The sequence below is a fragment of the Moschus berezovskii genome, chromosome 6, assembly GCF_049115385.1.
Source record: "Moschus berezovskii isolate FMDL1 chromosome 6, NW_MosBer_1.0, whole genome shotgun sequence".
In the NCBI taxonomy this organism is placed as follows: Eukaryota; Metazoa; Chordata; class Mammalia; order Artiodactyla; family Moschidae; genus Moschus; species Moschus berezovskii.
Window position 1 is genome coordinate 68,787,881 of NC_142465.1, and position 23,967 is coordinate 68,811,847.

Below are 23,967 nucleotides of genomic sequence, written 5' to 3' on the forward strand. Positions count from 1 at the left end.
TTGGACTGCAAGGAGATCCAACCAGTCCATCCTAAAGGAGATCAATCCTGGGTGTTCATTGGAGGGACTGATGTTGAAGCTGAAACTCCAGTACTTTGGCCACCTGATGTGAAGAACTGACTCATTTGAAAAGACCCTGATGCTGGGAAAGATTGAGGGCAGGAGGAGAAGGGGACGACAGAGGATGAGATGGTTGGATGGCATCACCAACTTGATGGACATGGGTTTGGGTGGACTCCAGGAGTTGGTGATGGACAGAGGGGCCTGGCGTGCTGCTTTTCATGTGGTTGCAAAGAGTCGGACACGACTGCGTGTCTGAATTGAACTGAGAGTGCCTGACTTTGAGAAGTTTGCCATGGCAAAGGCAATAGAATGATCATAAAATAAAAGGATGATGATGGCAATGACAGTGATGATAACTACTACCAGGTACTTGAATTTTATCATTTACTCTTCATAAAACAATTCGGCAAGGGGAAATTATTATAGTATTCCATTTTATAGATCAGGAAACTAAGGTGTAAAGAGGTTAAAACTAACCTGTCCAACACATGTAGTGGCAGAGGCATGATTTGACCCAGGAGTTTGAAAGAAGAAACAGCACTCTTAACCACTATCTTTGATTTCAGTAATAGGACCTACTTCAAAAATTGTAAAGATTAAATTAAGAAATACAACCAAAACCCAAAATTTAACCACACGCATTAAGTGCTGCATAAGTATTAACCCTTATCTTCATCACCCAAGGTTACACAGCCATTTTGTGGCAGGGTCCGGATTCCAATTTAAAATTCATTCTCTTAACCATTACGATATTGTGGAGTGAGCCCAAGTCATCACGGGAACACACAGGAGGAATACCTAACTTTAGGAAGGGAAACGGAGAGGAGTGTGTCAGATATCGAGAAGTTTTTTTCGATAAGACACAAAGCTCGGTCCAGAAGAGCAAGCGGACAGGGAAGAGTGTGAGTAAAACAGCGAGGCGGTTGACGCAACAGCGTGTTTGTAACAAGGTGATTGGATCCAACACTCGGATGAGCAGTGGCGCATGATGAAGCTGAAGTCTTCATACCCAATTCCATGCTGCGTATGGTTTTGCAATGTATTCTTCAAAGACGTCACTGAATAATACTATTCGAACACACAACCTTCCCTCCCAAACCTCCCACAGAGATGGTTCGTTATAGGCGTTATAAGAAACTTCCAAAAGCAACTCAAGTCTACAAAAGTAAAGAACAACCACGCATTGAAAGAAAAAAAAACTTTAGCATTTTCTCTCTTATTGGATCTGGCCAAGAAGTAAAAAGGTTAGGATAGGAACTATGGTATGACTGCAAGCAGGTAGGGCGGCAGTGCAATCTCTGGTTTCCGGCGTCCTCGGTTGCTAAGGGAGACCGGAAGCGCCCGTGTGCTCGGTGGATGCAACCATAGAGTGCCGGAAGCAGTAACCATAGAGTGCTGGGAAAAACGTGAGCAGAGGGGTTGGAGAAGGCTGCGGCGACTTGGTTTCTGCTGAAATGACGACGTTAGTGCTGGATAACGGAGCTTACAACGCCAAAATCGGTTACAGCCATGAAACTGTCTCGTAAGTGTTCGCTGCCCGCAAGAGACAAAGCCTGTATGCTTAGTAGTTACGTGTGCTACGCTTCATTTGGGGACGTCTGTAAACTGCAAACGCCCCCGCGCGGCTCTCACTCTGTTTGAGGGATGCTCGGCTTGGAACTGGGTAGCTGGGAAGCTTTGAAGTGGGACTCGGGTTACTGATTTTGGACTTTGTGGCCCCGGAAGTGGGATCTGTGTTTCGTTTCGTAACAGGAAATAGGCAAGTAGCCTTCTAAGGAAGAGGTTCCCAAATGAGGGGCCTGTACACAAGGATCCTGAGCCGCGTGTATATGCGTTTTTCCTGGGAAGCAGTTATGGCCTCTGTCAAATCCTCCACGGGTTAAATGTACCCCCCCCCCCCACCAAAGTGTAAAAACCACTGTGTCAGTGACTGAAGACTTTGAAGGCTTTGTATTCAAACCCTTCTAAGTGCTCTCTGACTGACCTAGTTGATTTAGATTCGGTTAAACAGTTAATACACTGGCATTCATAAACTATTTACGTTTGAGTAAAGACTAAGCTTTAGCATCAGTCCTTCCAGTGAACACCCAGGATCGATCTCCCTTAGAATGGACTGGTTGGATCTCCTTGCGGTACAAGGGGCTCTCAAGAGTCTTCTCCAACACCACAGTTCAAAAGCATCAATTCTTCGGCGATCAGCTTTCTTCACAGTCCAACTCTCACATCCATACATTACCACGGCGTGCTGTGATTCATGGGGTCGCGGAGAGTCGGACACGACTGAGCGACTGAACTGAACTGAAAGACTAAGCAAATTTAAAGACTCGCTTTTCCTGTAGCATATTCACAGGGGACCCGGGGACTTTTTTTACTTCCTCCTTCCTTTTTTTTTTTAAGAGAACAGTCAGACTGAGTAAAAATGTAAATTGTTGCAGTCTTATTTCTGCAGTGTGTATTATTGTTCTTATCTTTTAACAGAAAATCTCTTATCATGTACTTAAGGACTAATTTAAAAGTTTTGAGAAGAGTAGGTTCTGAATACTCGGGCTTCCCTGGGGCTCAGACAGTAAAGCATCTGCCTGCAATGAGGGAGACCTGGGTTGGATCCCTGGGTCAGGATGATCCCCTGGAGAAGGAAAAGGCAATCCACTTCAGTACTCTTGCCTGGAAAATCCCATGGGCCGAGGAACCTCGGTATAGTGACAAGAGGGGTGGGGGAAGAAGCAAGCAAAATAATCAAGGATAGTACATTGACTAAAATACTATTATAGCCATAAGATTGACTACAATGCAGGGTTTAAAAATCATGTCCTGAAAGATTATACACTTTCACTGTATTATCTCAATGCAAGGATTTTGATTGCCTTTAGTGCAAAGTAATCCTCAGGCCATAGTGGCATATTTGAGGGTGGCAAATTCTGCTCCCCCTCACTTTCTCTCTATCCTTCTGTCTCTCTCTCTATATATATATGTATATATATGTGCACACAGTCGCATACAACACATATAAGTGTAGACATGTATGATGGATAATGGCTCTAGTTTGTCTTCCTAACCAGATTGTAAGCTCATGGTGGGCAGCAGCTATATTTAAAACTACCTCCTACTTCTGTACACTATAGTATCTTGCAACTGAAGATCTTTGACTCCATGGAAACTTACCTTTATGGTCAGAATTTTGAACTTGCTTTTTTTTTTTTTTAACTAGAATGGTATTGAGTTTTTTTCAGGAACTTTAACTTTACTTCAGCCCCTCTTCACCTGTGTGCAGTGGCAGAATCAATGCCCACCTGTAATAATATCTTGAAGATTATTTGAGGAAGATAATGGGTCCAGTGCAGAACCTGGTATATGGTGAAAGTGAAAGTCCCTCAGTCCTGTCCGAATCTTTGCGTCCCCATGGACTATACAGTCCATGGAGTACTCCAGGCCAGAATACTGGAATGGGTAGCTGTTCCTTTCTCCAGGGGATCTTCCCAACCCAGGAATCGAACCCAGGTCTCCTGCATTGCAGGCGGATGCTTTACCAGCTGAGCCACAAGGGAACCCCAAGAATACTGGAGTGGGTAGCCTATCCCTTCTCCAGCGGATCTTCCTGATGGAGGAATCGGAACCGGAGTCTCCTGCATTGCAGGCAGATTTTTTACCAGCTGAGCTATCAGGGTAAGCCCTGATATATGGTAGAACTTTTTTTTTTTTTAAGTCATTTTTAAATATTTTGAAGACAGAATGAGAAACACTGGTTCTGGAAATTTTCATGTTCTTTCTTTTAGAAAATAAAAATGGTTGTTAGGTAATTGTATTTTTAAGAACTAAGTATTTAGGGAATAATTATATTATTTGTTTCTTTGTAGAGTTATTCCAAACTGTCAGTTTAGATCAAAAACAGCACGTCTTAAAACTTTTACTGCTAACCAGATAGATGAAATAAAGGACCCTTCTGGACTCTTTTATATTCTTCCTTTTCAAAAGGTAATCAAACTCTATGACATTTCTAGCATTAAGGACCTACATTTAAAGATAATTTGAAATGTATTATAAGATTTTGTGTGTTTGAAAATATTTTTAGATATCTGAGAAAGTGTTATTTAAAGTTGAATTAAGAGCTTATTAAAACCAAAAATTGAATTTAAATTGCCATATTAAAAAATAGCCATGAATAATTATACCTCTATGAAAAAGAATCAACTATACTTCAATAAATAAAAATAAATGACCATAATTTAGTTACTGATTGTGGGTACTGAATTTTACTTGTTTATGTTAAAGCTGAATGAAATACAAACATAAAAGAAAATAAATATAGAGGGGCATCTCTACATACTGGTGTGTCTTTTGAGCCCTTTGATGTTTTGGTTATTGTTAATTTGTAATGTTTTGAATATTTAAAAGAAGAGAAACATACCAATGTAATAGCTTTGAGATTCAACTAGTATTAGACTGGTAAAGAGAGAGTAATTAAGAGATAGTAATCAGTGATTTACAATGTATTGATCTGATTTTTTAAAAGTTAATTCATAAAACAAATTTTTTAGGGCTACTTGGTGAATTGGGATGTTCAAAGACAAGTTTGGGATTACCTTTTTGGAAAAGAAATGTATCAGGTAACAAGTTGGAGTATGTATTCACATTTCTATTTCTATGTCTCATTCAAGTGAAAAATTAGAAGTTATATTTTAAGATTTATAAATTTTTGAATATTTCTTACAATATTTAAGTCACTTAATCTACTGTGCTTAGCTTTGATTTTCTAAATAAGTGCAAGTGCGTAGAATTTCTATTGTGAAGTGGAATTTGAGGTTGAGAAGAGCTAATCTATATGAAATTTAAGATTAAAATTTTACTTCAGATATCTACTATTCTTAGACCACATTATCGTCTCATTTTTCACAATAAATTTTTTTTGCTCATTTATCTGAATGTGTGAATGATACAATGTTAGAATTTTGTACTCTTAATATCATTAGTGTGACTTTAGGTATCCTGAGAGAATATTCAAATTTTAATGCTTCTTTAAGAGTATGTGGGAGAGAATTGTGTAAACATTAAATATCCCAAAGTTTTCACCTTTTACCTTTTATTTTATTTATTACCTTTTAAAAACAAAATACCAGTTCCAGTGCTTGTAGTTGTATCATTCATTACTTTTGAATCATTATCTTTAAACAATTTGATGGTACCATTTTATCAGTGCTACCATTAAGAGAGTTAAATAATAGTTGAAGACCATGAATGCTATAACCAGACTTCCCAAGTTCAGTCCTAAGTTTGTCATTAACTAGTTATGTGGACCTCGATAACTCATTCAGCTCTTCTGTGTCTCAGTTTGCTCGCCTTTCAAAAGGGGATAATAGTAAGACATGTCTTCTAGGGTTATTGTGAGAATTAAATAGATGTATGTACATAAAGAAGATGTTTATAATTGTAACTACAAAGCTACAAAACTGGGAATTTTTTTTCCTCTTATAGGTTGACTTTTTAGACACTAATATTATCATCACAGAACCATATTTTAACTTCACTTCAATTCAAGAATCAATGAATGAAATCTTATTTGAAGAATACCAGTTTCAAGCAGTATTAAGAGTAAATGGTGAGTTAAAGTTCTGATTGAAATTGAGTTATGTGAATATGAATAAACACTTAAAATCCAAGAATATTGAGTGACATTCTTTTAAATTTGATGAAATTTAAAACTAAATGAAGTCCTCGAGCTTATTAGTCAGACTTCTCTCACTGTATCTTCTTAATATGGTATTTCTCCCTAATGAAGCTAATTAGCAACGTATTTCTAATCTCTGAAAGTTTGTTTTTTCTGAGATAGTTGTCTTTTCTATCACTGATGTGTTTGCTATTCTTATTATTGTTTGAAATAATGTTAATAGCTCAGACTGCCAATATGAGGAAAAACAATCTATAAATATCATCTAGAAGTTAGTTTTTTAAAGGCTAGAATTAAATTGACTGTACAAAGAAAGTATTCACCTATTTAGCATGTACCATTTAAGTCTGTATAAACAACAATATACTGTAATGGTCAGGAACATAATCTCTAGAAAAGTGTTCTCAACCAAGAGTGATATTGCTCCTGGGGACATTTAACAGTGTCTGGAGACATTTTTCATTGTCACAACTGGGATGGTGCTTCTTGCATCTAATATGTAGAGGACCAAGATGCTGCTAAAACAGTGCACAGTAAAGCCCCCAACACTGGGGAAGTATCTGACCCACAATGTCAGTAGTTCTGAAGCTGAGAAAACCTGCTGTGGAGTCATACTGCTTACGTTTGAATCCTGGCTCTGTTACTTTCTAATCATGTGACCTTGGGCACATCATTAACGTCTCTGCTTCAGTTTCTACATCTGTAAAAATGGGATTGTTGTGAGGATTAAAACACACTCATGGAGTTTAGAATAGTGCCCAGCATGTAATAAATGCTCAGCAAAATTATTTGCTATTAAATAATTATTACAAGTTGTGAAGTAAATATTTAAAGTTGATCACAAAGTTTTTACCATTTTCCACAAAAATATCATGTTTTAATGTTTAAATATCTGACAGAATTAGGAATGTTATTTTAGATTAACTCTCTTTTTTTTTTACAAAGCAAAATTTCTGTCTTTCTGTTTGCTTTGGTTTGCTGCTTTTCTTTACTTATTGTTTTAAATTAGTTGTACTTTATTCAGTGTGTTTATTTTTTTCTTTATCTTTTGTTTTCTTAATAGCTGGGGCTCTCAGCGCACATAGGTATTTCCGAGATAATCCTTCCGAGTTATGCTGTATCATTGTAGATAGTGGATATTCCTTTACACATATAGTTCCTTACTGTAGAAGTAAGAAGAAAAAAGAAGCAATTATTCGGTGAGTTGCATTCAGTTTTCATCTTATTTCTTATAATAAAACTGGATGAAATGTGTGATAAACTGAACTAAATTTGAATTCTTCCTTTTTAGGATTAATGTGGGAGGAAAACTCCTAACCAATCATCTAAAAGAAATTATATCTTATAGGTAATACTTAGCTTTGATTCTATGGGAAGATGAGATGCTGGGGGTGAAATTTTTAAAGTAATTTAAAATTATGCCTTGCCTTTAGCTTAATTTCAGGTGACAGTTCTGAATTATTGCTTTAAAGACTGTATTACATAGATACTGGGTTGGCCCAAAAGTCCTTTTGGGTTTTTCTGTAACACCTTATGGAAGAACTTTTTGACCAACTCAGTAAATACCAATGATGGTCAAGTTAAAAAGCTTTCTGACATATGAAATGGTAGTGTCCACCAGAAAGACATTTCCAGTTTCTCGGGAGTTTAATACATTAATAATATTTTAAAATTACAAATGTGCACATACCTTGTAAAACATTGTACAATGCATATAAGGAAATAAGGGTCTAAAAAGAAAATAAATCTCTGCTTCCCTTTTCCATTTCTCTTGTCAGTTCTCCATACACAGTATAATACTTGAACTTTATTTATCTTTTATCTTTTTTTAATCTCTAAAAGCCTTAATAATGTGCACTGCCATGTATAAAACAATAGTTAGTAGGAACCTACTGTATAGTACAGGGAGCTCAGCTCAGTGCTCTGTAATGACCTAGAGGGATAGGATGTTGGGTGGGTATGAGGGAAGTCCAAGAGGGAGGGTATATATGGATACATATAGCTGGTTCAGTTTGTTGTATAACAGAAACTAACACAACATTGTAAAGCAACTATATTCCCCCCGAAGAATAAAAATATATAGATAGATATGTTTCTGGATTAGCCAATATTAGTTGACTGTCCACTATTAAAAGATTAGGAATTAGTGTACTTAATCACCTCCCAAGGAGGGCATAGCAACCCACTCCAGTATTCCTGCCTGGAGAATCCCTATGGACAGAGGACTTCGGTGGGCTACCGTCCATGGGATTGCAGAGTTAGACCTGACTGAGTGACTAAGCACAACTTAAAATAAGATAATGGAATGGGTATTCCATAAAGTTAAAAATATTTTACACATTCAAAAATTTAATATTTTTTAAAGATCAGTTACTTGGAAATTTAATTCCAAAAGAATACTTTCAATGATAAGTTGCATTTAAATTGTTTTCATTTCACATTACCATTTTTATTTCTGTTTAGGCAGTTACACGTTATGGATGAAACACATGTGATTAATCAAGTGAAAGAAGATGTATGCTATGTGTCTCAGGATTTTTATAGAGACATGGATATTGCCAAGTATGTGTAATGGTAGCCTAAGAATTGGAAAGTTGATTCTTGGCTAATGTTGAACATAGTTAAAATACTTCATAAGTCTCTATTTTGTTTTCCAGGTTGAAAGGAGAAGAAAATACAGTAATGGTAGACTATGTTTTGCCTGACTTTAGTACAATTAAAAAGGGCTTTTGTAAGGTAATTTAAAAAAAATTTTTATTTTGTATTAGCATGAAGTTAATTTATAATGTATTAGTTTCTGGTGTATAATAAGTGATTCGGTTATACATTATTCTTTTTCAAGTGTTTTCTTTCTGTTATTACAGAATATTAAGTAGAGTTCCCTGTGCTATACAGTAGGTTCTTATTATTTATTTTATATATATTGTGCATGGATGCATGCTTAGTTGCTTCAGTTATGTCCAACTCTTTGTGACCCCAGGACTGTAGCCTGCTAGGTTCCTCTGTCCTTGGGATTTTCCAGGCAAGACTACTCGGATGGGTAGCCATTCCCTTTTCCAAAGGATTTTCCCGACCCAGTGATTGAACCTGAGTCTCCTGCACTGCAGGCAAACTCTACACTTTCTAAGCCACTAGGGAAGCCCGTAGTAACTCCATGGACTGTAGCCCCCCAGGCTTCTCTGTTCATGGAATTTTCTAGGCAAGAATATTGGAGTGGGTAGCCATTCCCTTCTCCAGGGGATCTTCCTGACCCAGGGATTGAACCTGAATCTTGCATTGCAGGTGGATTCTTGACCATCTGAGCCACCCGTATAGAAGTGTATATTAATCCCAATATCCTAATTTATCCTTCTCCCCATCTTTCTCTTTTGACAACCATAAGTTTGTTTTCTAAGTCTGTGATGCAAGGTAATTTTAAGTTTTTCTTCAAGCAACCACTCAGATTTGAAAAGCATCTAGCTGGGATTGATGGAATGTCAGAGTTGATGATAGCCTTCTTGCCTGTTGGCCATTTCTGTAGACACCAGAGTATGAATGATTAACTAATATCTGTATTAAATTTATTTAGAAAAAGAACTATCCACTGTGATAGCTTATGGGACAAATCTGGAGATAAACAGTAACTTTACCTATATTATGGTTTAACCATCTCTGTTTTCTTAAGAATTAGTGTAAGTCCAGTTAGAAGTAGATTATTTGCCTGTTGTGAATGTTATTGACACAACAGACCCAGGGCTGTGATGTCAGATTGTAATTGAAAAAGGCAAAATCCAGTGCACTTTGAAAATGTTGAGTAGAGTTTATCTTGGATGTCAAAACAATATAATTTCTCCCTATCTTTGATCAGCTCAGTTTTATGTTTGGGTAAATGTGAAGTTTGCCCTTACAGTTACTGGCTTGGTGAAGACTTTTAGAAGTTAAAAGTCTTTGGTCAGAAACCTAAGCACACAGAGATATTTTCACAAGGAGACATTTATGGTAATGTTCATTGCAGTATACATTGAGTGAAAACTTGGGAAGAACCTAAATACTCCCTAGTGGAAGAAGAATAAATTTTGATTTATTCACGTTATAAAATAAGCAGTAAAAGTATAGTAGAGGTATGCGATCATTATGGATAAATCTAATTTCTGTTTAGAAGACTATATACTATTTCAGGATGTGTAGAATAATTCTTTATATGTGGGCATTTATAAAAATGAAGTAAAAGTATAAAAACTGTGTATATGAATGATAACACCCCATTTAAAATGGGAGTGTTATCTGTGAAGTTATGTTAAACTGACTGATGGATACATGGGTTTTATATAATTATTTATACTTGTTTTTATGCCTGAAATTAAAAAAAAAATTTGGGGGGGGCCAGATTTTTAAGGTGAAATACAAATCAGAATTCAGAGAAGGCTACCCAAGTTCTTATAAAATCAGTATTATCCTATAATGTCCTTAGAAATAGATCCTTGTGGAAGGACCGAGGCTGACTTTAAGAAGTGAGAATTATGACAGATTATGGAATCTGGTTATCTGGACATGAACTGGAGAGAGGAACTGGAAGCCTGACTCCCAGAATATGGAAGATGTAGTTTTTTCTTTGCAAGACAAGGAAAACTGCCCCAAACATATAGATAGCAGGCCTCTTTCTCATCAGGCATGTTTGATCATCCTCATACAGTTATAGCTGTTTAAAGCAGTCCAGTGATATAAACACCTTATAGAGAATTTACAGCACTCTGAACTTACGATGATAAAGTAATCGGTATTTCTACCAGGATGGACCCTAAACGATGGACCCTGTGTCTCTAAACCTGACTGAAAATCACCAGGGCCACTTGAAGAACAATTGATGTCCTTGTTCTTTGTCCCTGTCCCTGGAAATATTTAGTACCTAAGTTTGGAAACTTAATCTCTAAAAGAGAAAAAAAATCTCTTCCAGGTGATTGGACTATTAGCTAGGTTTGGAAATCTTTCTCTTTTGTAAAACGTAGTTCTCTCCTGCCCTGCAAATGACAACTTACCAGTTTATTGGACATTATCTACCGAACTCTGCCAGTTTCCTTCCCAAATCATAAGCCTTGATTTCTCGGCACTGCACTCACTGTACATAGTGAGCTAGTAGAGGTGTGGTTGTTCCATCATTTGACTGTTGTATTGTTTCTCATCAGAGAAAAAAGGCAAAAGCCACATTGTATTGTTTGCAACTCTTTTATTGACTTTGGCCTTGTGATCAGAATCTTGGTGTGACTGCACTTCTATGGACTCCTTGTTACGTGTACACTTTAATATCAATTGAGTGGACATAGTTGGACTGGACTTTTACCAGATAATGGAATGTTACCTCAAATGTCTGTTTAAAAAATAACGGTTTAATTTCTACTTTGCCAATTAATATTAAAATTTATATTTCAGTATATGTTAAATTGTGTACATCTTAATAATTTTTAAGGTTTAGAAATGACTAGATTTTGTATATGTTAGGATTACTCCTAAAATGTATCTTTTTTAATTTAATACTTGATTAACTTGTTTTCATTGTTGCCTGATAATCAAAATCTTTGATGAGAGCTGATAAAATATGTTTGAAATTAGAAAAGCCATACTGCATAAAATGAAAGAGAATTTGTTTCAGAGTCTTTATACTTAGAATATTGTTAAAACTTGGACCTTGATTGTTTATTCAAGAATATTTTTAAATACTCAGGAAAAAGTTACAACCTTGATTTTCTAGTATTGGTGACAGCAATAATAATGAGGTCTGTAATATTGTTACCGATTACAGCTGATAGCAATTCCAGTTTTATTCTTTAACAGAAAGAGAATGCCTACTAAAATGTAATGAATGCTTTACTGACCTTAATTGAGAAAATTAAGTTAACAATTACTTAATAGTTACCATTTGCCACTTTTATACATATTTTTCATGTTACCAGAATGAAATTGATGAGGACTGTACAGTCAATCATGGCCTACATTAACTAAAATAGCAACTCCCAGCAGCCCTTTTAAATTTCTTCATCTATGTCTAAAACAAAAATCATTTTGGAATTGTATTCTTAGAAACAGAAACTGCTTGTAGTTCCAGATTACATATTAACAGTGATTTCAGAGCTAACATTCAGCAAGGATTTCTACTTCTGGCTCTTTCCCCTAGTTAGATATTTGACCCTGGGTCAATCAGTTGATCTTTGTAAAATTAGGAGTGTGGACTAGAAGACTTCTTGTCAAATGAAATTCTCCATATCTGTATCTGTCTCAAGTTATTTTGAGTGTTGACTAGATGAGTTACATCCTGTACACTCAAACCAATATCATTTTTTAATGAATTTGTTAATTCATAGGAAGTATTTTCCATTCTTCTTGAGAAGGAAGAATATCTGTGCAGAAATAATATTCTTTGCCAGTGCAGCAGTAGTTTAGCTGGGTAAAAAGTGATGTGTTGTTTTCCTTGTTCTTCCTATAGTATTGTGAATTTCCTAGAGTATTATTGCAGTTTTTTTTTAGGATATATTTAAAAATACTGTTTCAAGTGAGAAATTTCCAAATGATAGCAATCAAAATCATTCATATCCAGATTAGGAGTAGCAGTGTAATGCATGCATGCTAAATTGCTTCAGTTGTGTCAGACTCTTTGCAACCCATGGACTGTAGCCTGCCAGGCTCCTCTCTCCATGGGATTCTTCAGGCAAGAATACTGGAGTGGGTTGCCATGCCCTCCAGGAGATCTTCCTGACCCAGGGATCAAACCTGTGTCTCCTGTGGAATGTAGTAGGAGGAAATACTGTGTGTTTCGGGGTTATTAGCTGAATGATCTTGAGCAAGTCACATAACCTTGCCTAGCCCAATTGGATCGTTAATAAAAGGAAAATATGCCTGCCTTACTGGGTTATATGAGAATTCAGAGTGCTAATGTATGTAAAATGCCTGAAGAGAACTCCACGTTGTTGGCTTGCATGCTGTACTGGGTAGCGGATTTGTGATGGTGAACAATATGGACAACAAAGGATGATAGAGGATGATTACTGGAGGAACCTTTTATTTGGGAGTCAGAAAAAGCCTCTGAGGAAGCTGAAACCTGAACAGAGAATGGATGACTGATTACATTGAGGAATCTGTTATAGTCTTTATATACTTTACTGTCTAACAAGTGAATATTTTCATACATTTTAAATAATTTTATATAAAGGATTTGGATATAGTCAGTTACAGGTAAAAATGCATATATGACCCTGTATACGAGACAGCAAAAGAGACACAGATGTATAGAACAGTCTTTGGGACTCTATGGGAGAGGGTGAGGGTGGGATGATTTGGGAGAATGGCATTGAAACACGTATGTTGTCATATGTGAAACGAATCACTAGTTCAGGGTCAATGCATGTTATAGGATGCTCAGGGCTGGCATGCGGGGATGACCCAGAGGGAGGATAAAGGGAGGAGGGAGGTGGGAGGGGGGTTCAGGAGGGGGAACTTATGTAAACCCGGGGCAAATTCATATCAATGTATGGCAAAACCAACCAATATAATATTGTAAAATAATTTGCCTCCAATAAAAAATAAATTAATTACAAAAAAAATGCATATATGAGTCAAATGAAGTTTATGTCTTTAACCGTCTAGAAGAGCTGATGATTCTTAGTACAGTTGAGAGGAACCATTATTTTAATGATGTAGAATGTTATAGAAGGAAATTATTTTTTTCCTGGGCCCTTCAGGAATTACAGCTCACAGAGTTTAATGAGTTAGCAGAAAATAAATAGCAGAAGAATTTCAGTGATAAAGTCCATTTATTTGCCTAAATGATTTGGTAACTGATGTTTGAATAGAGATTGAATGCATAATAAAATTTTTAGAGTATGTTCTTTGTTCTTTAGAAAGTGGATTCACTCTGTTACTATAAATAGATTATGAAATTCCTTCTGCTCTATTATCCTTTTCTTTGTTTGTTTTAAAATGTGTGGAATAAAGCCAGCTCATCTTTGAGGGAGTAGCCGCATTAAGAGTAAATAATCACTGAATTGTGTGGTTTAAGTAACAGGAGAGAAGACCACATTTTTCTAAATTTTTAGACTCCTGAAACTTCCAAGAACATGGTTAATATATTGGTATTTCACAGTATTAAGATTACTAAATGTTAGTCATTATATGAGCTAGATAATGTAGCATACTTTTAATCTTATTTTTCTTTAAGCCAAGAGAAGAGATGGTGTTAAGTGGAAAATACAAATCTGGGGAACAAATTCTTCGTTTGGCCAATGAGAGATTTGCTGTTCCAGAAATACTCTTCAATCCTTCTGATATAGGCATTCAAGAAATGGGGATTCCAGAAGCTATTGTCTATTCAATTCAGAACTTACCTGAAGGTACATTAATAAATTAATGAGAAATAATGATATCCTTGTTGCTCAGCTGGTAAAGAATCCGTCTGCAGTGTGGGAGACCTGGGTTCGATCCCTGAGTTGGGAAGATCCCCTGGAGAAGGGAAAGCCTACCCACTCCAGTATTGTGGCTTAGAGAATTCCACGGACTGTATAGTCCATGGGGTTGCAAAGAGTCGAACACAACTGAGCGACTTTCGCACAATATTTTTAAAAAATTATAAGCTCTCTGAATCCTAAGAAGTCAGCTGTTTCTTCTGAATAGTTTGAACAAATGGCTACTTTATTTGCAGAGACTTCCAGATCCAGTAATGCACTTGAATGATTCTTTATTGGTCCCAGATTATAAATTTGATAAAAGTAATTACGGTCTACTTAAACTTAAAGTAATTCATCTCTTCATGAGTATTAAATTGCTGTATCCCTTTTAGAAAAGTTTTAAGCCAGATTTGCACAGAATAGATATTTATAATTTAACAATTATAATGGTTTTTAGATTAATATACTGGAAGGTAGTTCAGTTCAGTGCAGTCGCTCAGTCGTGTCTGACCCTTTGCGACCCCATGAATCATAGCACGCCAGGCCTCCCTGTCCATCACCAACTCCCGGAGTTCACTCAAACTCAAGTCCATCGAGTTGGTGATGCCATCCAGCCATCTCATTCTCTGTCGTCCCCGTCTCCTCCCACCCCCAATCCCTCCCAGCATCAGACTCTTTTCCAGTGAGTCAACTCTTTGCATGAGGTGGCCAAAGTATTGGAGTTTCAGCTTTAGCATCAGTCCTTCCAGTGAACACCCAGGACTGATCTCCTTTAGAATGGACTGGTTGGATCTCCTTGCAGTCCAAGGGACTCTCAAGAGTCTTCTCCAGCGCCACAGTTCAAAAGCATCAATTCTTCGGTGATCAGCTTTCTTCACAGTCCAACTCTCACTTCCATACCTGACCACTGGAAAAACCATAGCCTGACTAGACAGACCTTGGTTGGCAAAGTAATGTCTCTGCTTTTTAATATGTTATCTAGGTTGGTCATAACTTTCCTTCCAAGGAGTAAGCGTCTTTTAATTTCATGGCTGCAATCAGCATCCGCAGTGATTTTGGAGCCCAAAAAATAAAGTCTGACACCGTTTCCCCATCTATTTCCCATGAAGTGATGGGGCCAGATGCCATGATCTTTGTTTTCTGAATGTTGAGCTTCAAGCCAACTTTTTCACTCTCCTCTTTCACTTTCATCAAGAGGCTTTTTAGTTTCTCTTCACTTTCTGCCATAAGGGTGGTGTCATCTGCATATCTGAGGTTATTGATCTTTCTCCCGGCACTCTTGAATCCAGCTTGTGCTTCTTCCAGCCCAGCATTTCTCATGATGTACTCTGCATATAAGTTAAATAAGCAGGATGACAATATACAGCCTTGACGTACTCCTTTTCCTATTTGGAACCAGTCTGTTGTTCCATGTCCAGTTCTAACTGTTGCTTCCTGACCTGCATACAGGTTTCTCAAGAGGCAGGTCAGATGGTCTGGTATTCCCATCTCTTTCAGAATGTTCCACAGTTTATTGTGATCGACAAAATCAAAGGCTTTGTCATAGTCAATAAAGCAGAAATAGATGTTTTCTGGAACTCTCTTGCTTTTTCCATGATCCAGCGGATGTTGGCAATTTGATCTCTGGTGCCTCTGCCTTTTCTAAAACCTGCTTGAACATCTGGAAGTTCACGGTTCACGTATTGCTGAAGCCTGGCTTGGAGAATTTTGAGCATGTCTTTATTAGCGTGTGAGATGAGTGCAATTGTGCGGTAGTTTGAGCATTCTTTGGCATTCCCTTTCTTTGGGATTGGGATGAAGACCGACCTTTTCCAGTCCTGTGGCCACTGCTGAGTTTTCCAAATTTGCTGGCATGTTGAGTGCAGCACTTTCACAGCATCATCTTTCAGGATTTGAAATAGCTCAACTGGAATTCCATCACCTCCACTAGCTTTGTTCGTCGTGATGCTCTCTAAGGCCCACTTCACATTCCAAGATGTCTGGCTCTAGGTGAGTGATCACACCATCGTGATTATCTTGGTCTTGAAGCTCTTTTTTGTACAGTTCTGTGTATTCTTGCCACCTCTTCTTAATATCTTCTGCTTCTGTTAGGTCCACACCATTTCTGTCCTTTATCGAGCCCATCTTTGCATGAAATGTTCCCTTGGTATCTCCAATTTTCTTGAAGAGATCTCTAGTCTTTCCTATTCTGTTGTTTTCCTCTGTTTCTTTGCATTTTTTTTTTTTTGGAAGTTTTATTGAAATTAAAGTACAGTGTTTCACAGTGTTGTCTGGGTTCTCTTGAAGCATGATTTAATGAAATGATGTTCTAGAGTTTTGGAGTACTTTTATACCTTGAAAATGTCTCCCTTCTTCTTAAGGAACAATTTAGGCATTGTAGAAAATCTTGCACATGCAATGCCCTTTCCTCCCATTAAAAAAAAGAAGAAAAAGAAAGATAATGCCATCACCTTAGTATAGCTTCTTCAGGATATCTTTCCAACCCAGGGATCAAACCCAGGTCCCCCGCATTGCAGGCAGATTTTTTACCGTCTGAGCCATAACTTGCCAGTTGTTTTAATACAGCTATTTTACAGCTATTTTCATATTAATATTTCATGTTGATTTCTCATTTTATATAATCAGTATTTTTCACTATTTTTAAGTATTACACAGTAAATATGTGTGTCTTAGTGGGATAACATGGAAACTTGAATTCTCAAGTTAAAAATGGACCTCTTTTTTATCTTTATACCAGCTAACCATATCAGCCCACATAAAGACCTCTTTCATTTTATGGAAGAACAGTTGTAATTTTCATAGGTCTGGTACTAGAATTTTACTCATTTACATATAGCTTATATGTATATGTAATAAATTGCTAGTAGTTCAACCCCTTCACTTTTGCCTTGCTTTTAAAGATTTATGAGGTCATATTTCTGTTTAATGTATTTATTTGTATAAATGATAATCTCATCACAACATCTTATAATTTATATGTTAAAATAAATGGTTTCCCAACTAGTAACTTGAATTCCTAATTGCTTTTACCTAAGCCCACCTCCCTATTTCTCCAGAACGATAAGTAAACAGATTTTCTAATGTCTCTTTTCTCTCTCTTTTTTATCTCTTTTAAAAGAAATGCAGCCACATTTTTTTAAGAACATCGTTTTGACAGGAGGAAATTCCCTTTTCCCAGGATTTAGGGATCGAGTTTACTCGGAAGTTCGATGTCTCACTCCAACAGATTACGATGTTTCTGTTGTGCTGCCTGAAAAGTAAGTCTTGGCTTATATAGAAACAAATAATGGAAGTTAGTTTGTAGATAAAAAGAGGTCTATAGACAGACTTGAGTTTAAAGCCTACTTCTACCATTTTGGCAGGTTTAGTTTACCTTTGGGATGCTCATTTTTCTTTTCTCGAAAATTGAAATGACAAACCTAACATTTAAGTGGATTAAAAGGAGGTGAAATATGTAAAGTACTGATCATCATGTTTAGTAAATAACAGGTGCTCAGTTAATATAAGATCACTTCCCTGTAGTGAATCAGTCCTCATTCCTAAAAAACTTTTACAGACAAAGCAGTTAGGTTATTAACTATTCGATTTCTCTGAACTGTCATTTTTTGAGAGTTTCTATCAAGAATACAAATATGAGGATTTAACCAATAAGATTAATTATGTCAACTGATAAGTTGTTTTAAAATAATTTAAAATATTTAAAATAAACTTTTATATTTAAGTAGTCTTTTTTTTTTTTTTAATTCAAGGCTATTTCACATGTACCCCCTATCCTGTTTTATGAGAAAAAGCAGATAATTAATGTAGAATTTTAGAGCTGTCAGAAAGGCTTACCGATCTGTCTAGTTCTATGTACTTACTTTCTAAATAAACAAGGGCTGGTGAGTTAACAAAGGCCTTATGGTAAAGTTAATTGCAGTAACCAGACTAAAATTTAGTTCTGTTTAGTTGGAGGCAGGCGTTCTCACCAAATTCCAGTAATCCCCCCCTCACTGCTCCACTGTAGCAGAGTTGAAAACAAGACCTCACACACCTGATGTGGGCCACAAGGCACGTGGGATCTTAGTTCTCCAACCAGGGATTGAACCCACATCCCCTGCATCGGAAGAGCAGAGAATCTTAGCCACTGGACCACAAGGGAAGTCCCCCACATACCTGATTTTTAATTTTAGAATTTTATTTTAAAGCTAAAGTGGAGTTTTTTAAAATCAATAGCAGTTAATAGAAGGCCCTCATCTGGTCACTTAATTTGATAGCCATCAGATAAAAGAACAAACAACCATTAGATGTTGGAATGATTTTTATCAGCATTAATGTTCCTATACTCTTTTGAATATGAAGTATATTGAATTTTAAAATGCAAGTCATGAACACACATTATGGATATGAAAAGAGAAATAGTTTTTATTCTTTTATCCATCAGATCTTTTTTGCACATCTTTACAGATAGATCTAGATACAGATTTAGTTTTTTTAAGGTTAGGAAATGCAATAAATACAATAAGGAAAATTTCCTGTATCATTTTTCAGATTTAAAATTAAACTAGGGGAGAGAAATAGTAGAATTACACAAAGTATAACCAGTATAACCTTGGTTGTACATAAATTAAAAGTCTGATGTGCTCTAAGTTTACTTAGTGCCCTTTTCCTACCATGTAACAGGTTTGTCATGAACTGTGCTTTCTTTTTTTCTTTTCTTCCTTTTATTACCCCCTCCCCTGCACTGCACTGTGTTTTCTAAATGTCTTATGTATTAGAGGGAACAAAGTATAGGAGCAAAAGCACAGACTGTGAAAACAACTCCCAAGTTGAATCCTAGTTTCAGTCTGAAGCTCTTTGAACCTCATTTTCCAGATATATAAAGTGAGTTTATAATAGCAGTTTCATCGGTTGTAGGGTGAATTGATGAGATGATGTATCTTTGCCACATACAAAAGTTAGACTCAGATATATTCCAGTTTTTCTTTTTATGCATTTTTTATCTTTTATTTGTATTCTTGATTTTTCTTAGAAGATCCATAAATTCAGAGCACAGGGAAAAAGTAAAGATCTATTTGTAGTGGTAACCAAGTTTCCTTTCTTTGAGTTTCTTTACTTCTTTGAAAGTGGAAAGTGAAAGTTAATCACTGTTTGCAACCCAATGGACTATAGCCCTCCAGGTTCCCCTGTTCATGGAATTTTCCAGGCAAGAGTATTGGAGTGGGTTACTATTTGTTTCTCCAGGGGATTTTCTTTTCCAAGAGATTGAACTGAACCCGATCTCCTGCATTGCAGGCAGATTCTTCACCATTTGAGCCACCAGGGAAGCCCCTCCTCTGAAGTTTATACTTATTTTCACACTTGAAATGATTTTCTGTTAAATCAAGTTGGATACAGATTGCCACATTTTAGTTACTAATTAATGTTTCTGGCATTTCAGTTCTGTAAAATCATCTGGGTTCATTTCTTTTACCTTTATTTTTAGCCCTATTACTTATGCCTGGGAAGGTGGAAAATTGATATCAGAGAATGACGATTTTGAAGATATGGTGGTAACAAGAGAAGATTATGAAGAAAATGGACATTCTATCTGTGAAGAGAAATTTGATATTTAAGAAACATTTCTGAAAGTTCTGACTTACTATGACAGAGGTTTAATTTTCAGCATTCTTTTTAAAGGAAGTTAAGGACCTGTGTTAGCTTTCATCCTAAGATAACATCTCGAACTTATGTAAATACTTTGATCCATGGCTAATTTTCAAAGGTTTCTTAACTAGGTTAGTAAGTAAACTGTAACTCACCCCATATTTTCATTTAGGAACTAGACTTATTCTAACAATGCTTATGCTGTTTCTGAGAGTAAGTTATCTTTCATTAAAAGATGAAAGAGTGAGTGTAATTTAAGTTTAATTCTTTATAGCCAAAAACGCAAACTTAACTGTCTCACTGGTCAGGTTTCCTTAGAAGGTAATTTTGTGTGACTGACTCAGAATTGACCAGTGTGTGTTCATCATTTCCCTTCCCCAGTGGAGATACAATTTCTCTCTTTTAGAGCTAAGTATTTTATTTTTAAATCGTCATTTTTATTTCTATATACTTAAGTTGGAAAAACTAACCTATGTTTGTATCGTGTTTATTTTTTACTTGGAGTAAGTGTGAAAAGATGACAATCTAAACCAATTTAGTCGAGTGTTTTTGATCACTGCCATGTTTCAGAAGTGTATTATTTCACTCATAAAAACACTACACCATTTTTTAATTTTCTTATACACCATTTTTTAGGATGAAATTCTTATGTCATTGGGCTCATGAATCAAATTCCTACCAATCTCTCTACCTTAGCTAGAATCTTGCACCTACCCCTTGTCTTCAGGGATTTTAACAGCCTAGAGTGAAAGAAGGTAGTTTTCCAAAGGAAAATTAAGATAAAGAGACAGATGCTGGGCAGGGTGAAAGAACTGTCCACTACAATTACATTTGGATTATATGGATGGTCCCTGACTCAACAGTGGTTCGACTTAATGATTTTTTGACTCTACAATGGTGCAAAAGCAGTAGCATTTAGTAGAGACTGTTCTTCAAATTTTGAAGATTTATTTATTTATTTTTGGCTGTCCTGGGTCTTTGTTGCTTTGTGTGGGCTTTCTCTGATTTTGGTGAGCAGGGGCTACTCTTTGTTGCAGCGCATGGACTTCTGATTGCTGTGGCTTCTCTTGTTGCAGAGCATGGGCTCTAGGCACACAGGCTACAGAAGTGTGATACTTGGACTCAGTAGTTGTGGCACTCAGCTTTGGTTGCTCTGCACACGTGGGATCTCACTGGGCCAGGGACTGAAGCTGTGCCCTCTGCATTAGCAGATTTGTTCTTAACCACTAGACCACCAGGGAAGCCCTGTTCTTGGAATTTTGAATTTTGATCTTTTCCCGACCTAGTGATATGTGGTATGTTACTTTCTTGTGATGCTGGGCAGCATTTGGGCACATGGGTGGGTATTCATTATCTTATCTCATAGTTTTTAAGTCTCTGATCCACTAGTTCAAACTTGCGCTGTCATCGCCAGCGATATCTTCATGCAAATAGAACAACCAGAAATGCTGCTGTCAGTTCTGCTCTGGCATCATTTCCCTTCCCCCGTGCAGGTTAGGCTTGTTCAGTGACATGCCGTGTCAAGTGGAACTGCTCTATACAAGACTGGACTCAGGATGGACAAGTTAATCACAAGAGATCACACTTAAAGCATTTATTCTTACTATACTGTTTACCTTTCTCTCAACCCACATCTGACCAAAGAGAAAAAATTCAGACCTAGTTTATGAGTGGGTTATGCATGATATGGCTGGCAGTAGCCAGAAGTGGAGTGCTGGCAAAGATTAAAAGTTGAACTATCACACCTATAAATAAAGAGTTGCCTCATAGTATCACTGGTCACAGAGTTAAGTGACAGAGTTGATATGCAACAGCAGCCTTTTGGTTTTTATGTTCAAAAACCTTTTTAGCACATAAGCAATTACACAGAAAAGAGGTCTCAAGAATGGCTTTCACATTAAAAAGAATGAAATGCCATTTGCAGCAACATGTATGTATGTTCATCCTAAGTTGAACTAAGTTGGACAGAGAAGGAGAAATACAGTGTGACATCCTTTATATGTGGAATCTAAAAAGTGATACAAATGAACTCACAAAGCAAACAGACTCAGAGAAGGAACTTATCAGTTGCGGAGTTGGGGGAAGGGATAGTTCGAGAGTTTGGGATGGACATGTACACACTGCTGTATTTAAAATGGATAACCAACAAAGACCTACTGTATAGCACATGGAACTCTTCTCAGTGTTATGTGGCAGCCTGAGTCGGGGGAGAGTTTGAGGGAGAATGGATACGTGGACATATATGGCTGAGTCCCTTTGCTGTTCACCTGAAACTATCACAACATTGTTAATCAGCTGTACCCTAATACAAAATAAAAAGTAAAAAAAAAATTTAGAAAAGAATGGTTTTCAGTCTTGAACATTATTTTTAATTTTTTATTTTTGGCTGTGCTGGGTTTTTATTGCTGCATTTGGGCTTTCTCTAGTTGTGGCAAGCGGGGGCTACTCTAGTTGCAGTGTGTGAACTCATTGTGGTGGCTTCTCTTTTTTCTTTTTCTAATTTATTTTAAATTGGTGGATAACTGCTTTACAAAGCTTCTCTTGCTGCAGAGCACAAGCTGTACGGTGCATGGGCTTCAGTAGTTGTCGTTCACAGGCTTAACTGCCTCGCCACATGTGGAATCTTCCCAGACCAGGGATTGAAACCATGTCCCCTGCATTGGCAGGCAGATTCTTAACCGCTGGACTGCCAGGGAAGTCCACTGAATATTCTTTATGTATGTAAATTCTATGAGGTAGAATTTTTATCTCAACATTTATTTCTCCAAGTTAAATAATATTTACCTGAATAGGACCTAAAAATATGAATAAGAAGTCTATGAAGTGTTAAGCAGGATGAATCATGATCCTAATTGTCATGAATATAATTTACTGAATATTCTAATAGGAGATAAGCTTTTCAGTGATTGGAAATGGATTTTATTTATACAGGGAAGAAAAACTTTGTCCCTACATTGCTCAAAAAGGTTTAGCCTCAAATTAAATGACAATACCCTTGGGAATTTGCTGTAAGCCTAATAAACTGTATGGAGCTGACACTAGGTGGAGTAGCTGGGATAGGAATTTCTCTTTAGGAATTAATGCCCCAGAACCTTCAAAACCTTTCAGTAAAAATCATTTTACTTTGTAAACAAGTTTAACTGAACAGTAGTATATTCAAAATAGTCTCCATTAGGGAATGCTATAGAATGTGTCATTCAAATTAAACATTTCAAGCACTAGTGATTCTACTGTTTCTAAATTGGATTTTATCTCAACCCAGTGTTCTCACTTACTAACATTTTCCCTTATGAACCCAAATAGGTCAGGTAGTAAATCCAGATCTCTGACCCCAGAGCGCAGACCCTTGTTCCCTACCACTCTGTCTCTCAGACCTTTGATATTTCTGGTCCAGTCTTATAAACACAAATTACTCGTGTATATTTTTATTCTAGAGATTAAAAACAAAACGAGGTTCAGAAGGAAGATATCTGAAGGTTATAAATATGAGCAGTAGATCCAAGGACACAGTAGTATCTTGAACACATTTCTCAAAGTGCCATCCATTCTTAGCGATAGCTGGCAATTCTCCACCTGATTCACACGCAACATTAAAATGCAGACTCCTAATAAGGAGATGTTCCCCTGCACCCCTACTAATAATGAGGGTTGGGCTGCATGTTTCCACTTTTTTCCTGTCTAGAATCACCCTCTCAGCTCTTCCACTGGAGGTATACTAATTTCCTCCCCAATTCAAAATAACCATATACATGAGGACAGTTAACATCTTCTAATGGGCAGGAGGAGAAGGGGATGACAGAGAATGAGATGGCTGGATGGCATCACCGACTCGATGGACATGAGTCTGAGTGAACTCCGGGAGTTGGTGATGGACAGGGAGGCCTGGCGTGCTATGATTCATGGGGTCGCAAAGAGTTGGACACGACTGAGCGACTGAACTGAACTGAAAACACTATTATGCTTATTGTACCTAAAGGAACTATTGCCTTACATAAACATTCCTTTTTCCACCTCTTCCCTAAATAGTTGCCTTTTAGTGCTGTGAGAGTTAAATCGTACAGCATAACCAATAACTCACATAAGAAGTAAAAAGGAATACTGTGAAAGGGGAGTACTCTTGTACAGTCAATTCTTTCATTAAAAATCTATGCATTTTTACAGTCCTCTACTTAAACTGGTATTTTCAAACAATAAGAAGCTATTTTA

The 23,967-nt window shown here is 36.8% G+C and overlaps 1 protein-coding gene across 4 annotated transcripts; it reads left to right on the forward strand.

Moving 5' to 3' along the window:
* The first annotated feature begins 1,426 nt into the window (after positions 1 to 1,426).
* ACTR6 (actin related protein 6) lies at positions 1,427 to 22,094 on the forward strand. 4 transcript variants are annotated; one of them, XM_055395575.2, is made up of 12 exons: positions 1,462 to 1,585; positions 3,578 to 3,726; positions 3,918 to 4,035; positions 4,599 to 4,667; positions 5,533 to 5,656; positions 6,789 to 6,924; positions 7,017 to 7,073; positions 8,189 to 8,287; positions 8,383 to 8,461; positions 13,911 to 14,082; positions 17,255 to 17,393; positions 19,601 to 22,094. In XM_055395575.2, the coding sequence occupies exons 2-12, from the start codon at positions 3,662 to 3,664 to the stop codon at positions 19,728 to 19,730; spliced, it is 1,188 nt and encodes a 395-aa protein (XP_055251550.1). In that variant the 5' UTR covers positions 1,462 to 1,585; positions 3,578 to 3,661; the 3' UTR covers positions 19,731 to 22,094. The 4 variants fall into 4 exon arrangements, with proteins under 4 accessions (XP_055251549.1, XP_055251551.1, XP_088693270.1 ...); XM_055395574.2 differs by lacking the exon at positions 3,578 to 3,726 and having other exon boundaries at positions 1,427 to 1,585; XM_055395576.2 differs by lacking the exons at positions 3,578 to 3,726; positions 7,017 to 7,073 and having other exon boundaries at positions 1,427 to 1,585.
* Positions 22,095 to 23,967: the final 1,873 nt, after the last annotated feature.

What these genes read in the sequence shown, in the direction of transcription:
- ACTR6 (XM_055395574.2), top strand. Translation starts at nt 1,518, where the DNA reads ATGACGACGTTAGTGCTGGATAACGGAGCTTACAACGCCAAAATCGGT. An exon ending in TACAGCCATGAAACTGTCTC is followed by an intron (nt 1,586 to 3,917) that starts GTAAGTGTTCGC and finishes GTTTCTTTGTAG; the next exon opens with AGTTATTCCAAACTGTCAGT. An exon ending in TCTGTTGTGCTGCCTGAAAA is followed by an intron (nt 17,394 to 19,600) that starts GTAAGTCTTGGC and finishes CTTTATTTTTAG; the next exon opens with CCCTATTACTTATGCCTGGG.